At 38.5% G+C, this 16,830-nt stretch overlaps 1 protein-coding gene across 1 annotated transcript; it reads left to right on the top strand.

Moving 5' to 3' along the window:
- Nucleotides 1–3,424: 3,424 nt before the first annotated feature.
- On the top strand, nt 3,425–10,823 carry LOC141397178 (serine protease Hayan-like). Its single transcript, XM_073973167.1, has 6 exons — nt 3,425–3,741; nt 9,419–9,519; nt 9,579–9,865; nt 10,030–10,213; nt 10,296–10,499; nt 10,574–10,823. Exons 1-6 carry the CDS (start codon nt 3,647–3,649, stop codon nt 10,711–10,713), a joined length of 1,011 nt encoding a protein of 336 aa, XP_073829268.1. The 5' UTR covers nt 3,425–3,646; the 3' UTR covers nt 10,714–10,823.
- Nucleotides 10,824–16,830: the final 6,007 nt, after the last annotated feature.

The raw sequence follows: 16,830 nt of genomic DNA, 5'->3' as shown, positions 1-16,830 counted from the left end.
ATCCAGCTTCACCCCAGTGAATGAAAGACTTGCTGCAATTCGAATAAAAGCTGAATTCTTCAACATCAGCTTTATTTGCGCTCATGGTCCCACTGAAGAAAAGGACGAACAGACCAAAGATATATTTTACGAGCGCTTAGAAGAAACATATGACCGTTGCCCTGCCCATGACATTAAAATCATTCTAGGCGATTTTAATGCCAAAATTAGAAAGGAGAATATCTTTGGCCCAACAGTCGGGAAATTCAGTCTCCACAGTGAAACATCTGACAATGGTATGAGGCTGATAGACTTTGCAGCTGCAAAAAACATGGTAGTTAGCAGTACCAGATTTAATCATCTCGATATTCATACGGGCATCTGGCTGTCCCCAGATCAAAGAACAAGTAATCAAATTGATCATGTTGTAATAGATGGAAGACATTCATCCAGCGTGTTGGATGTACGATCGTTCCGAGGCGCAAACATTGATTCGGACCACTACCTTGTTGCAGCAAAGTTACGTACCCGTCTAAACGTTGCAAATAAATTACGAACAGACTCAACGCGGAAGTTGGACATCGATAGGCTGCAAACACAACAGATAGCCACATCATATTCCACTCAACTAGCCCAATTGCTTAACGCGAGCACTCCTTGTCCCGATAACATAACAACACAATGGCAAAATATTGCCCACTCCATGCAAACAGCCGCAAAATCCATACTTGGATTCCAGAGACCTCCACAAAGGAATTCATGGTATGACCAGGGAGTGTCGTGCTGCTACCGAAGATAAAAATGCGGCATATAGAGCTACTTTACAATCAGTAAGAACGCGTAGCGCACGAGAGAGATATCGGGAGAAAAGGAGAGAAGAGAAACGTATTTTCCGCAAGAAAAAGAGAGAAATGGAAAAGCGGGAGTGTGAAAAAATCGAGATGTACAGGAGCCAGAATGAAGTCCGAAAATTCTACCAAAGAGTGAAACATCAAGCAGATGGCTTTGGTACAGGCACATCCTCCTGTAGAGACCAGCAAGGTAATCTGGTAACAGATACAGATAGCGTGCTCAGGATATGGAAGGAACATTTCTCCAATCTGCTGGTATCCAATAGTGGCGAAGACGATGATACCGCAGATCCAATCCCAGAAGATGGTATAGAATGTATACCACCCGGCCAAGATGAGGTAAAAACAGCAATCAACCGGCTGAAGAATAATAAAGCAGCAGGAGCCGATGGCTTACCAGCCGAGCTGTTTAAAACCGTCAGCTAGTTAGCACCATCTGGCAGGAAGAACGCGTACCCGACGATTGGAACCTGAGCATCCTATGTCCCGTCCACAAAAAAGGAGATAAGACTGTATGCTCCAACTATAGGGGCATAAGTCTACTCCCTATTGCCTATAAGATAGTGTCAGGGATACTGTGCGAACGAATAAAGCCTATGGTCAACGAGATAATTGGACCATACCAATGCGGCTTTAGACCTGGCAAGTCCACCATTGACCAGATATTTACCCTGCGGCAAATCCTAGAGAAGACCCAAGAGATGCAGATCGACACATTTCATCTTTTTGTCGATTATAAAGCAGCATTCGACAGTCCCCTCCGATCAAAGGTATTGCATGCAATGTCTGAATTTGGTATTCCCGCAAAGTTCATCCGGCTTTGTAAGATGACTCTAACTGATACTAGGTCCTCAGTTAAAATTGGAAAGAACCTCTCCGAAGAATTTTGTACCAAAAGAGGTTTCAGACAAGGAGACAGCTTTCGTGTGACCTATTCAACATTTTGCTGGAAAAGGTAATACGAGATGCAAATGTCAAAAGAAATGGCACAATTTACACCAATAGCCACATGTTACTTGCCTATGCTGATGACATAGACATCATGGGACGATCAGTAAAGGAAGTAACTGATACCTTTAGGAAGGTCGAAGCAGAATCTGCGAAAGTGGGTCTGGCGGTAAACGGCGAAAAGACCAAATTGATGGTGTCGACGCGCAAAGCGTCCATAGAGCTCGGACCCACCGTAGAAGTTGGTACCTACAATTTTGAGGTAGTTAAAGACTTCGTCTACCTCGGCACTGCCATAAACACAACAAACAACATCAGTTGTGAAATAAGAAGAAGAATTGTATTGGCCAACAGATGCTACTATGGATTAAGTAAGCAATTTAAAAACAAAGCCACATCTCGCCAAACAAAAATAACACTATACAAAACGCTGATACTACCCGTGCTAATGTATGGCTCCGAAGCATGGGTACTTGCGCAAGCAGATAAGGCAGTGCTTGGTGTGTTTGAGAGGAAAATTCTTCGAAAGATCTACGGGTCGATTTGCGTTGACGGTGAATATCGACGTCGCATGAGCCACGAGCTATATCAGCTATACAAAGACATGAATATAGTTAAACGTATCGAGATGCAACGATTGCGTTGGCTAGGCCATATCATGAGAATGAGCGATGATGAACCCGCTAAAAAGGCGTATGAATACATGCCACATGGCGGTGCACGCAGAATCGGCAGGCCTAAGCTTCGATGGAGCACACAAGTGGATGAAGAAATGGAAAGGCGCGGTATTCCAAAAAGTCAAGCGAAAAACAGAGAGGAATGGAGAACTTTTCTTAGTTCGGTCTATGGAACAAATGTTCTGTAATGGGCCAACTAAGTAAGTAAGTACTATCGAAGACGACGTAGATACAACTGATCCAATGCCAGAGGATAGTATTGAATGTATACCGCCGGGCCAAGATGACGTAAAACAGCAATAAACCGGCTAAAAAATCAAAATGGAGCAGGTGATGATGGCCTACCAGGCGAATTCTTCAAATCCGGAAGCAACACGCTGATAAGGTGTATGCATCAGCTAGTTAGAACCATCTGGCCGGAATAGCGCGTAAGAAGTTATGAGTATTTCATTGCACATAGTTTTTACAGAATTCGACTTTTAAAAAGCGTGAAATCTTTGGAACCGTTAGTAAAAAAATCTGAAAATATACTGAAATGTTTTGCAGTGAGCAGCATCAACACAGCTAAAAATAAACGAATTCATAAACAACTTTTTTTAATAGGACGAAAAAAAATTTGTGAGCTATATTCGAATAAATTTTTCTTTCCGTAAAAACCTAAGTTGGACTATGACGAACATTTAAAAACAATTTTCCAAATGGGTCCAGCCGTTCTCAATTGATGCAATTACTAACGAACGACATTTTACTTTTATTTATAAAGATTCGGCGGCAATCAGAAACACATAGTGGTCGAAACACATACCAGGTAGATTCCATCGATTATATTAAAAAAAAAAAAACCGAAATCAGCTTATCATTTTTTGGTTTTGTTTATTTATTACCGAATGACCATTAAAGAAATAAAAGACAATATTATAATAATCAAGCTGAGTTTTTTTCTGTATTGAATATGTCCTAATTCACTCTCAGTTGATTCGAAGCTGTATTCAAGAGCGGTTGTGTTGTGAATATTTTTGTGGTATAGACAGACAGTGGTTTAATTTTTTGCTTGTGAAAAATTATCAACATAAATAAAATTACTAAGGCAACAACAGCAATAAACAAAACAAATTAATTCTAAACAATTAAATGCGTACATTATAATCATTACAAATCTAATTTTTGATAAGCGGAAAGCCAAGTAAAACCATGGGCTCTTATATGCGCATAACATCATTGTTAATGACAATCAGCATAATGATGCTGCTACAACAGTTACACCTAGCAGCGACAAGATATCAATTGTAAGTATTTTTTATGGTTCTCCTGGACAAAAACAATATTAAAGGGGAATTGCTTCAGACACTGATATGATGCTGGTGAAATATGAAAGTTAGTCTTCGTTGATGGTATCAAAATTTCCACTTGAAAATTGTCGGTATAAGTTCACTTTTTCATATAGCCCCCATAGAACGGTACCTCCCTATTCAATAATGTAGCTAAAATCCTCAACATAGCGGAAATCAGGAGGTACCGTAATGTGGGGGCTATACCAAAACATGGACCTATGTTCACAATTTATGGTGGAGAAGTTTTTATGACCACTGAGAATTTCAAATGTTAAATTACAAGTAGTTCGGTTAAAATTTGTACGTAAAATCAACAAAATATGAAAAATCGGGAGGTTCTGCTATATAGGTATATCAACACATGGACGTATCTTGACAATTTTTTGTGGAGAAGTGTTGGGACCACAAAGAAACTGAAATGTCAATATCAAAACGTGCTCCGATATAGCCCATGTTTAAACATGTTCTGCCTATGGAAATTATACAACCGGGTGCAAAAATATAGCGATCTACCTCAATTATTATGGACTCTAGAAGAAGAATTTATGCTAACGAGGGTATATACACTTTCATACGGGCGAAATGTTCCCCATCGAAATAATGGTTTTAGACCCTAGGTATGTTTGGACGAAATCCGTTTCAGACAATTTGGATTTGATTTAGCCATGTCCGTCTGTCTGTCTGGCTGGCTGGAGCTCATAACTCTCGAACGGATCAACCGATTCGGTCCAAAATTTGGCTTTCGTAATATTTTGTCCAAACTTAGTTTAAGTTCGGCACCTTCCGGTACCTTCCAACCAAAAGTTCGGAAATGCTCGGAAAATTGCGCACGATAACTCTTAAAGGAAGTAACCGATTTCGTCCATACTGTGCACATAGGGAAATTTCTACCAGACTTAGATGAGGTTCCAATATAGACTCAATCGGTCCACTCCTTCGGGTACCTCATACACAAAATTTCGGAAAAGTTCAGTTTAGGCCCTTCTCTCGAATCGCTTTGATTTTTGTTGTAGCAAAAAAAAAAAAATAAAAACAAAATTAAAAATAAGTACACTGAAAGAAAAAGCTACGTAATATGAATGAAATCCTACGTTGTATCAATGAGATTTGTCATTGATTTTGAGCCAACGTAGAGCTTCATTGAATAAATGAAAAAAGTTTCATTGAAGTAAAATTAACGAAATTGTTCATTAATGCAATGAAACTCCTTCATTTATGCAATGAAACTTTTTCGTTAATACAATGAAACTTTTTCATTAATGCAATAAAACTCCTTCATTGATGCAATGAAACTTTTTCATTAATGCAACGAAACTCCTTCATTGATGCAATGAAACTTTGTAATTGATGCAATGAAATACTTTCATTGTTGTAATGACACTTCTTCATTTATGCAATGCAGCCTTACGTTGGTTCAAAATCAATGACAAATTTCATTGATACAACGTAGGATTTCATTCATGTTGTGAAGTCATTTCATACTCACGTAATGAACAAAAATTAAGTCAATGCTAAATATGTTTATTTCATTTTATTGCAATTAGTAAAACAATTCATATTTAATACATCAGGTATTAACCACATTAATGATAGTATTGGGCGTTGTCATCTGTAAGTAAAATTGAAACAATAAACAAATTGCTAACAAATGGACTGGTTTTCTAACAATAACTTACCTCCAACTTTTGCCGCTGAGTCATCCCCTGTGTACGTCAACGATATTAGGATACAGCATTTTTTTTTTCTTGAGGGAGTAGTGCTTCATTGACCTCGGACAGTCTCCGTAATTCCACTGATCATTGGATTTTCTATTTTTTATCTCCATTGCAATTATAAATGAAAATTAAAAAAAGTAAATAAACGAACATATAAAAACTACAAAAATTAATTTAACCAATATTTGAGTTTTCATTTCACATTATCAAACACTTCATACTTACTTTCAGCGAAGTAAATTATCTTTTTGAGCGTTGTCATCTGTAAGCAAAATTGAAAACCATAAAACAATTTTTAGTAATTTATCTGGTTTTTTTCTAAACATTAACTTTCGCACACAGTTTTTAAAGTGAAAACACCACACTTGACTGTGGTTTAGTGCAAACTAAAACAATGTTCTTGAACATCTTTTGATGTAGCTAAGAAAACGGTGGCTGTTTTGCCAACACGTGTTTTTTCTGCTTGTTAAATACTCACACACAACCACAAATGGAATTAAATGAACGACAATATAAACAATAACAAAGAACTGAGAATAACATTATTTTTAATGTGGATGAATATTTATGTATACCAACGCCAATCGGCGACCGTAGCGAATTTTTGTACAGTTGATGACGTTTCTGCTAGTTTTGGCAAATATTCAAGCATACATATTTATGTATGTGATTCTATACATATGTATGTAGCCAATATATAAATGTGTTCTTTTTATGATTGTCAAAAATTTAATTTGTTTGATAAAGACAAAATAATTAGAAGACAAATTTTATAACTTAACAGATTTACAAAGAATGCAAAACACAAAAAGGAATTTTAAAAATGTTTCATTTATTTAATGAAACTCTTTCATTTATATAATGAAACTCTTTGATTTATTTAATGAAACTGTTTGATTCATTTTTAAAGCAAATCAAACACATCGAATATATACATTTTTCGCCATTTTTTCAAAAAGATGTTTGCGTACTAGTGTTTTTAGCCCATTCTATTTAGTTTGAATTCAAAACATACGAATTTTTCTTAAATTTATAGAAATTAAAAGTTTGATCGCATCAATGAAATCAGTTTCGTTTATACAATGAAACGAAAAATTATTGAAATTTAAATAACGTAAAGCTTCATTGCATGAATGAAATATTTCATTATATTAATGGAACGTTTCATAGCATCAATGAAAAATAATCAATTAAACCCGTTCATTGATACAACGAAGCATTGAATGAATCCAAAATTATAAACATTGGCTTTATGAATTGCAATGTGTATACGATTTTGATGCGCATTCGGCTTCATTAGCGCCCATCAAAAATACGTCAATATGCACTTATTTCAAATAGATTCTTCAAGAATCGCGGATGTGCCTCCACATTCTATTTTGAGTAAAAGACTCATATTACTCGCGTATCTCGGTAATTTATGACATGCGTTTTCGCAAATATTATAATCGCATATAATGGATTCCATTTATGCGGTTTAGTACGCGGATTTGACTAAATATATTTTTTCTGATTTTCCTATTTCCAAGGTATCTATATTCGCGGTTTTGGTGGATAGATTCGAACGCGAAAGGCCTCATTAGATCCGTCGCGTAAAAAAACTAAATTCACGCGGTGTTTATTAAGAAAACTGTAAAGAACACACTCATGAGATATACATTAAACAACGTAAAATAACGAGTTCTATAATGCTACTATGAGTTTGGAATATTATTTAGTTGCGCGTCCGGATTATTAAAAAAGTTCAAAAACCCCGAAATTCCGGCTTCAAAATGTCAGCATCAATTTAAGGTGAATGCATTGAATATTACGAAAAATCATACACTAGTATCATGTTGCCCATGGAGTATTCTGTGATTCCTTCTGTGGTTGGGAACTTTAGAGAGAGAGAGAGAAAACACAAGTTTAATTTTTTTTCATAAACGTTAAAATATGTAATACAAAAAAAAACACTTCACACTACATTTCATTAGACACTTAATCGAAATCTTATTATTTAGTTTCGTTTGGGCACAGTTCCGGAGTCTTCGGCAGCACATTTGATCAATCGTAGTTTTAATTGTTTACAGGTCTGGGAGTCATTCTTATTTTCCGACGGCAGCTCGTGATTTGGCGAATCACTATCTCTGTTCACTATCATATGCTGATGACTTAATAATCATTCGTGAGGGCGATGACGTCAATATCTCCAATTGTCGAAGTAGGTTAAGAGGTTGGTACGTCGATTGCTCTCAGTACCCCAATTAACTCACACACCACACCAAAGCGTTAAGAGATTGGTACGTCGATTGCTCTCAGTACCCCAATTACCTCACACACCACACTAAAGAGTTAAGAGATTGGTACGTCGATTGCTCTCAGTTCCCCAATTAAGTCACACACCACACTAAAGAGTTAAGAAATTGGTACGTATATTGCTCTCAGTACCCCAGATAACTCACCACAATAACTACACTACAGAGTTAAAATATTGGTACTTATCATACCCCAGTTATCTCACTACTATCCCACAGTGTTAAAAGATTGGTACTTATCGTACCCCAGTTAACTCATCAGCGGTCAACAGACAACTGTCCCGAGTGACGGCCAGGCATCTCCTTTTATAGCGCGGCGGTGGTGGCGCCGCCAACCAACTGCAGCCAACTTCAGTTGATATGCTGTTGTTTATTTACTTTACCGCTAGGGGTGGCGCTGATGTGTTAGTACCATCTGTTGACATTAGAGGTCGTCGCTTGGCCGTTAATTTAAAATATAATTCAAAAGTCCTTTGAATTAAGTTTATTTTTTATAACATAATCAATTTCCTGTAACCAAAAACGAGAGATGCGAGATCACGACTTTTGGGGCGTTACAAGGTAAAACCATTTTTACCCATTATTCTACATTGATGCCAACACAGCTTCCACGAAAATTAATTTTAATGCTCGATATTATGGGATCCCTCCTAAAACACTTCATTTTAATGAATTTTAGTCATACTATGTATATACAATATGTAAACAGTTCGCGAATTCTGAATGGGCAAAACTCGCCCAAAAAAGATTATTTCAAGGCGTACAAACGGAAAAACAAACCTAATATACCCTCCGTACTATGGTGTAGGGAATAAAAAGGCGGAAGATCACACTATTTCGAACATTTTGACTGCCGCTCTAATTTTTGAACAAGCAGTACTCACGAGCACTGGAGAGTAAACTTCTTTGTAAAACTCGTACTCTTCCAAACAGGGATGCCAACTGTTCCGAGGTAAAAATCGCTACAGCAACGTACGCACCATAGGTCTGTAGCGATTTTTACTTTAAAACAGTTGACATTCCCGCTTAAACAGTGGTTTTTGTACGTCAAAAATCACCACAAGTAGCGGGAAAACCACCAACTTGGCACCCCTGCTTCCAGTACTCCCACTAGCGAATATTTTTTTTCGCTCGCGAGTAACCATGTATGAAGTAAATTTGTATACGATTCTTGTTCGTGACTGAATGAGGACGCATTTATTTTCATACTGTTCCCATGAACTTAATCTGTTCATCTTAGCTCTTGCTAAGCCAACACAGATACAAATTTGCTGTGAAGAACCTCCTTCCGTGCGAGCACATTCCAGCCAGCGGAGGAAATTTGTCATTGTACCACAACCGTCGTAGCATAAACGGCAACCTTACTGCAAAGATTCCGTGCTTAAGTCTTTTCCTGTTGTGTTGGCTGGTATTTTATAAGTATTTCAGCCACATTCAATTTTTTGGATGTACTCGTAGCAGTATGAAAGATGTTCCATACCCTTGACCATGCAGAAGTTTCTTCATGTTACTTCTGGGATGTATATACGTGGGAACTAGTTTTTTGGGATAACGGAATCAATCTATGTATCTGTGCTAGTCCTCGAATAAAATTAATGTATTAAAGATTTATTTTTGAAATAGTTCTTATGCAGATCGAATCGAGCAAATGTGGCTACGGCAAATTCAAAATCAGACCCAACCGGAAAGACTAAATTCCTCCAATGAAAGGCCAGCTGTAAAAGGTAATGAATGAAAATGTCTAAAAATCTTATTTTTATGTTTCCGCCTTCTTTCTCATTAGCTTGTCAACGTATCCATTCATGTCTAAAACCCAGTTTGACTGAACACATTTTGGACGGCATACCCGCTTCTTTAGGCGAATTTCCCCATATGGCAGCCATCGATTATAGTTCTAAAAATGACGTCCTTGATATACTTTGTGGCGGAAGTTTAATCGATGATCGTTTTATACTGACCGCAGCCCATTGTGTTGCATCGAGTGAGATGGTTCCTGTCTCGGTAATTTTGGGTGTGGCGGATTTCAGCAATAATGAAGAATTGGCAACAGCTACAAAAATAAAAATTAAGGTAGATATTTTTCCAAGGAACATTATATTGCAGATTTTTAAAAGAGCTATGCTAAAAATCATAGGAACGCTATTCAAAAATCCATAGCAGTAGCATTTTTTTATTTTTAATTTTGAAATACATATGTCCTAATTTTTCCACTAATATTGTGAAAATTATTTTAGCAAATCCATGTTCCCGATAACTATTCTCTGCTACGGGACTATAATGATATTGCCATACTGGAATTGGAAGAACCTGCAAAGTTTTCCGAATTCATTTATCCAGCATGTTTGAATACAGAATTAATTGATCCTAAACCAGACGTACCGGTATGGGTAACCGGTTGGGGTTATGTATCCGTTGATGGTTAGTAGTAAATTATTTATTACATATTATTTATTTTTATTTATTTTATTTTATTTGTTTTTTTTTTGTTTTTGTAATTTAGAAGATATAGTATCCGAAATTTTACTTAAAATCGAACTAACTGTTACACCAATTGACAATTGTACCGCCAGTTATGCCCGTTATGGTTATATGTCACGACTTAAGCATGGCGTTCAAAATACTCAGCTCTGTGCTAAAGATAAGAAACATAAAAAGGACACTTGTAGAGGGGATTCAGGAGGCCCTTTGGTATTAATTGCAGATGGTACGTTAAACAAAATTTCGTGTGCAAAAAATAAATAATTTTAATAATGAAATTTATTGTTGTCTTGCTTTCAGAAAGTCGTAAAGTTTATAAAGTACTAGGTGTGGTTTCAAGCGGTATTAGCTGTGGTGGCAAGACACCGGTCCTGTACACTAGAGTGGCGTCTTATTTGGATTTTATTGAAAAAATTGTGTGGCCCAATGGTGGGGATTGATTTTAATTTGCCGCAGATAATGAATTTTTTTTACGTGATAAATTAACAGACTTACTTTAATAAACCCTGTAAATCAATTGAACAAAATGTATACATCTACTGTAAAAAGAGAAGTTCTAGCTCTTCTTGTATTTATTCTGATGTCTGAAACTGTTTATTCATTCCTTATTCAAGGGCTGAACATTAGTTCAGTACCCAATTGCTCCATGCTGAAAATTTTTAAGAACTATCTGTAACCCTTAGTGACTATCCAAAAATTCTGGAAGACCCACTGAAAAAAATATGAAACTCCAATCAACATTGCCCGCCGTCTCAAATGCGTAAAGACCCGCGGGAAAAAGATGCACCTACAATCAGCATATCCGGAGGAAAGCCGTGCTGTGAGCATGGGATCGAAGTTATACAACTTCTGCCGCAAGAAGGACAATCTCCAAGCAACATCCCCCAACTGACGCTCCTCAGGCAAATGTGTTCTCCAAGAACCGCATTCACACGATAGTTGTTAATGGCATCTGCAACTGCATCTATTTCAATGCTATTTACACTTGCTTGATAGGATTGTTGACCTGTGGGTTCTCTCTTGTAACATTGGACCCCTCTTTCTAAATCATGAAGATCCCTCCTGACATGTCTGGATGGGGAGTCCTATCCACCATTAGGTGATTAGGATGGCTCTCACGGCAATACCCGACCAAGTACTGCAACGCGGACTTGACATTGTGTTGCAGTACTGTAACAATATTTGTCTCCTCATGTCCACTGAAGACATAGGGAGACACCCAGATGCATTTCTCAGAGCGGCATTCTGACAGATTTGAATATTTTTCCATCGCGTTGCACTTATATTCGCGGACTCTATTAGCGCCGCATAGCTTACCACAGACCGTTATATGAGGATAACAAGGTTTCTTCATCTGCACGACAAGTGCTGCCGGCTTGGGACTTGAGGACCATGTGAACATACTGTGCCCCCTAGAATCTTAGACTAACTGGTGATCGGAATTCTGCCACCATAGACCAGGACATTCACCTCAGTTCTCACCTCTAATTTAGTTCCGGTTTTTTACATATTTCTCGCGTGGAAGAAGATGGTAAGCTCAGTCAAATAGGGGTTCAGACGCCAAGACCGTGCAATCATCCGCCGCATATGTTACAATCACAGTGCCGACTGGAGGGGGTGAAATACAGGAGATACAGAGGTTAAACACTTCAGGAGATATCACGCCAGCTTGGTGGTGAAATCCCTGTCTCACTCTACGGGGATTGTTTAACTTCCTGATCCTGAATTTCACGTATGACTGGCGTCCACACATACTCAAACCACCTACTCAAAATTTCGGATAAGTTCACTTTAAGACCTGATGTCGAATTACTTTGATTTTTGCTGGACCAACTTGCATTCGCTGCCTCAATTACGACAGCAAAAGTTTGTTTCAGGGGCAAGTTCATACTTCTTGAGTACCTCCCACTCAAAATTTCGGATAAGTTCACTTTAAGACCTGCTCTCAAATCATTTTGATTTTTGTTGAAGGAACTTGCATTCGCTGCCGCAATTACGACGGTAAAAGTTTTTTTGAGGGGCAAGTTCATACTTCTTGAGAAAACAATTGTAAAAAGTCCTACGACACCATATGTTGTGGTTCTCAAACTGATGAACCGATTTGCCCCAAAATTTGGCCTTCGTCATATTTTGTCCAAACATAGTTTCAGTTCGAAGATAGGCAATACCGATCCACAACTTCGGGTACTTCACCCTCAATATTTAAAAAACGTCACTAAAGCGGTATCTCTTGAACGGGGCAACCAATTTGGTCCAAACTTTGGATCTCCTAATATTGTGTCCAAATTTAGTTTCAGTTCTAAAATGACCCATATCGGCCCTCTCCTTAGGGTACCTCCCCCACATAAGTTTAACATTTGTGTCTAAGAGCAGTTTAGGGTCTGTTCGTAGATCCTTTGGATATGTATACCGATGATGTTCATTGTGGTCCTGTTTACAGCGATATTATGTTTTCCGTGGACAAGTCCATGCTTCCGAAAGTTATATCGACACCTCCAAATAATAGTATGCTAAGTCTAAAAAGTGAGTTTTGCAGGAGAAGCTCTCAAAGTTTGGAATTTTTTTTTGAACTTCAGTACTATGCTAAGTCAATATTTGTTTATAACTTCTGTTCGGATCGACCGATCATTACCAAAATTTGACAGAATTTAAGTTAAAGGACGCTCGACACCTACAAATAATAGTTTGCTAATTCTGAAAAGCGAGTTTTGCAGGACAAGCTCTAAAAGTTTGGAAATTTCTTTGACCTTCAGTACTATGCTAAGTAAATATTTGTTCATAACTTCTGTTCGGATTGTCCGATCATTACCAAAATTTGACAGAATTTAAGTTAAAGGACGTTAAATATAAAAATGTAAAGACCTTGAAAACATGCTAAGTCGACTTAGCATATTATTATTTGGAGGCGTCGATATGATGACCCACTGAAATGAATAGTGGGCGCGTTATATATCGAAAAGATATGACTCCAAAAATAAGATCCACTTCCATAATGGACTATGTCGGTCCATTCCTTTAAGTACCTCCTTCGCACCACTTTCGATCTTAAATCCTAATCCACATTTTTGTCGACAAGTTCAAATGTCCAAAAGGGGTCACCAAATTCTGAAAAGACCCTAAATACATTCGATCTGCCCGTAGATGAAAGTTTCAATTCACATAGGCTGAAGGTATATCTCTGTTGGCAAAGCCGACTGATACTTTTTTATTTGTTATTTATAAAGATTATCCAACGTGGTCGGAGAGTTGTCTGTCTTCAAACAACGTGGAGTGCTCTACAGTATCAAAGGCTTTCGATATGGCTAGCACCACCATCATCACTGTTCTAGCGCACGGCTTGCTCTGGTCGAGTCTTCGACTAATATGTGTGTAGATACAGTGTAGCGCAGTTTATGTGCTGCTTACAGAACCCATGCTGATGATCGGAAAGTGAATAGTTATTTCAGACGCTAGGGAGTAATAAAGTCCCAAGAGTGTGTTTGCTACAGGTCACAATAGCGAAATAGGTATGTACGCTTCACCCTTTCTGGCGTCCTTGCTTGGCTCAAGAAGTGAGAACATCCTGTGCATTTCCAGACTTAGGTAACGATGTGGGCGGCCAGCGACAGTTTGAGAACTTTGGTGACATACTCGACACCCGGCACATCCAGTTGTTTCAGCATTACCATAGAGATTCCATCACGGACTAACGCTTTGAATGATTTAGCGTTCCTGATGGCAATCGCAACATCGTCCATTGTAAATTGCAGTGGTGTCATCTTGGCCGGAAAAAATCTATTCTTCCTTCGCCCTGTCACTCGCCGGGGTGCTTGAGAAACTGTCGATGGAAACAACTTGAACACCTCTTGCAGCCTCAGTCAGTGTAACTTTATTAAACCTGACTGAGGAGGTCCAATCCAGGGTACGAGAGTGACTTAACCGTTGCACACAATTCACTTCTTCCGACTCTAATTCTGCAACTCTTTACAAGATTTGGCCACGTGCTCCGTTTATGCTAACCAGTTAACTGTCAGTGTCAACTACCTGACTCTGGGGTCACTGGGGTTGTCACGATGAAACTATTCATTCTCAGTTGCTAATACTAAAAAATTTGATCTCATTTTGGGTATTCGTGCAAATGTATAAATAATAATGATTGATGAACGTGCGACATTCATATGTGATGCATACGGCGGTATGCTGATGGAGATAATTGTGGTGGGATGGTTTGACCCAAGAGAAACTATGGGTTTGGTGACGTCCTTTGTCAGACCAAGTGACACGATGGTTATTTATCGCGAACTGTAACACTTTCCTTACTTCTGATAGCGGCGTCCCCATTGGCCGGGCGAAACATAGAGTTATTAATCTGCTTGACCAGCACTATACCCCTCATTTCATTGCCGAGGACCGAACGCCACAACTCATAATGAGCATTGAAGTTCCCCAAGACCATGCGGTTATGACCTTCCAAAAGCGGGCTAATGTTGGGACTATAACCTGGAGTATAGATATTTATCGGCGGTATATAAACGCTACCGCGACTGTTACACACCTGACTGCTATCCCCATACATTTCATGTACGGGTCCTAAGAGCCAGGCTCAAGCGAATTAATTCTTTATTGAACAGTCTGGTGTAATATGGAAGTTAACCACCTCCACTTCTGATGCGATCCTTCCTCAGCACGTTGTAACCATCAAAACGATATACGCTGATATTCTTCATGGCCGCGTCAGTGCAGGAAACCAAGTTCAACAACAATCCATCATTTCCTTTATCTTACCTTGGAGTCCATTGCAATTAAATTATAAAAATAATGCATTTTCAGGGATTGGAACATAAACATGTAACAAATTATCAGTAGAGTTGGGCAATTGAACGACCTAGTTCACAATCTAGTTCAATGGACACCAGTCGTTTGTATAAACAAACTGTGTATACTTAATATTTCACGTTAGTTTCTATGATGTTACACATACGTTTTTCAACTAGGACACTGAAGTAGGTCGTTCAATTGCCCAACTCTAAGTATCATTCGGCTTTGCCGATAGAGATATACCCTAAGCCTATGTGAATTGAAACTTATCTACGGATAGATCGAATGTATTTACGGACTTTTCAGAATTTCGTGGCCCTTTTTGGACAAAAATATGGATTAGGATGGAAGTTCAAAAGTATTGCAGAGGAGGTACTTGAAGAAACGGTCCATTATGGAAGTAGATCTTTTTTTTGGGAGTCATATCTTTTCGATAGATATAGCGCCAATTAGTCATTTTAGTGAGTCACCGTATAACTTTTGGACCAGTATGTCATGGGGACTTGTCCACGGAAAACATAATATCGCTGTATACAGGACCATAACAAACAGCATCGGCATACATTTCCAAAGGATTTTCGAACAGACCCTAAACTGCACTAAGACACAAATGTTGAACTTTTGTGGGGGAGGTTCACCAGGGAGAGGATCGATATGGGCCATTTTAGAAATTAAACTAAATTTGGACAAAATATTAGGAGATCCAAAGTTTGTACCAAACTGGTTGCCCCGTTCAAGGGATATAGTGTATACCATTTTAGTGACATTTTTTAAATATTTGGGGGGGGATGTACCGGAAGTTGTGGAGGGGTATTGCCCATCCTCGAACTGAAACTAAGTTTGGACAAAATATGACAAAGGCTAAATTTTTGGGCCAAATCGGTTAATCAGTTCGTGAGTTATCCTGCTCTACAGCCACTACACATGGTGCGATAGATGGTTTTTACACCTGTTTTCACACGAAGTATGGGCTTGCCACTGAAAAAACAGTCGGGAAATTCAGTTTTCGCAGCGAAACATCTGACAATGGTATGAGTCTGATAGACTTAGCAGCTGCAAAAAACATGGTAGTTAGCAGTACCAGTTTTAAGCATCTCGATATTCATAAGGGCACCTGGCTGTCTCCAGATTAAAGAACAAGAAGTCAAATTTATCACATTGTGATAGATGGAAGACATTCATCGATCGTGTTGGATGTACGATCGTTCCGAGGAGCAAACATAGATTCGTACCACTACCTTGTTGCAGCAAAGGTACGTTCCCGTCTAAACTTTGCAAATAAAGCACGAACAGATACAACACGGAAGTTGGACATCGGTAAGCTGCAATCACAACAGCATATTCCACTCAACTGGCCCAACTGCTTAATCAAAGCACTCCTCGTCCCGATAACATACCAGGACAATGGCGAAACATTGCCCACACCATGCAAACAGCCGCAAAATCAGTACTTGGATACCAGAGACCTCTACCAAGGAATCCGTAGTAATGACATATAGGGCTACTCTACAATCAGTAGCAACGCGTAGCGCACGAGAAAAGGACAGAGGAGAAACGTCTTTTCCGCAGGAAAAAGAGAGAAATGGAAAGGCGGATGTATGAAAAAATCCAGATGTACAAGAGCTAGAATGAAGTCCGAAAGTTCTACTAAAGAGTAAAACATCAAACTGATGGCTTTGGTACAGGCACATCCTCCTGTAGAGACCAGCATGGTAATTTGGTAACTGATACAGATAGTGTGCTCGGGTTATAAAAAGAAC

This window comes from Musca autumnalis, unplaced genomic scaffold (assembly GCF_047663935.1).
Source record: "Musca autumnalis isolate F117 unplaced genomic scaffold, ASM4766393v1 scaffold_3, whole genome shotgun sequence".
Taxonomy (NCBI): Eukaryota; Metazoa; Arthropoda; class Insecta; order Diptera; family Muscidae; genus Musca; species Musca autumnalis.
Note: the sequence above shows the minus strand (reverse complement) of the source record. Positions and strands in the feature narration are given on the sequence as shown.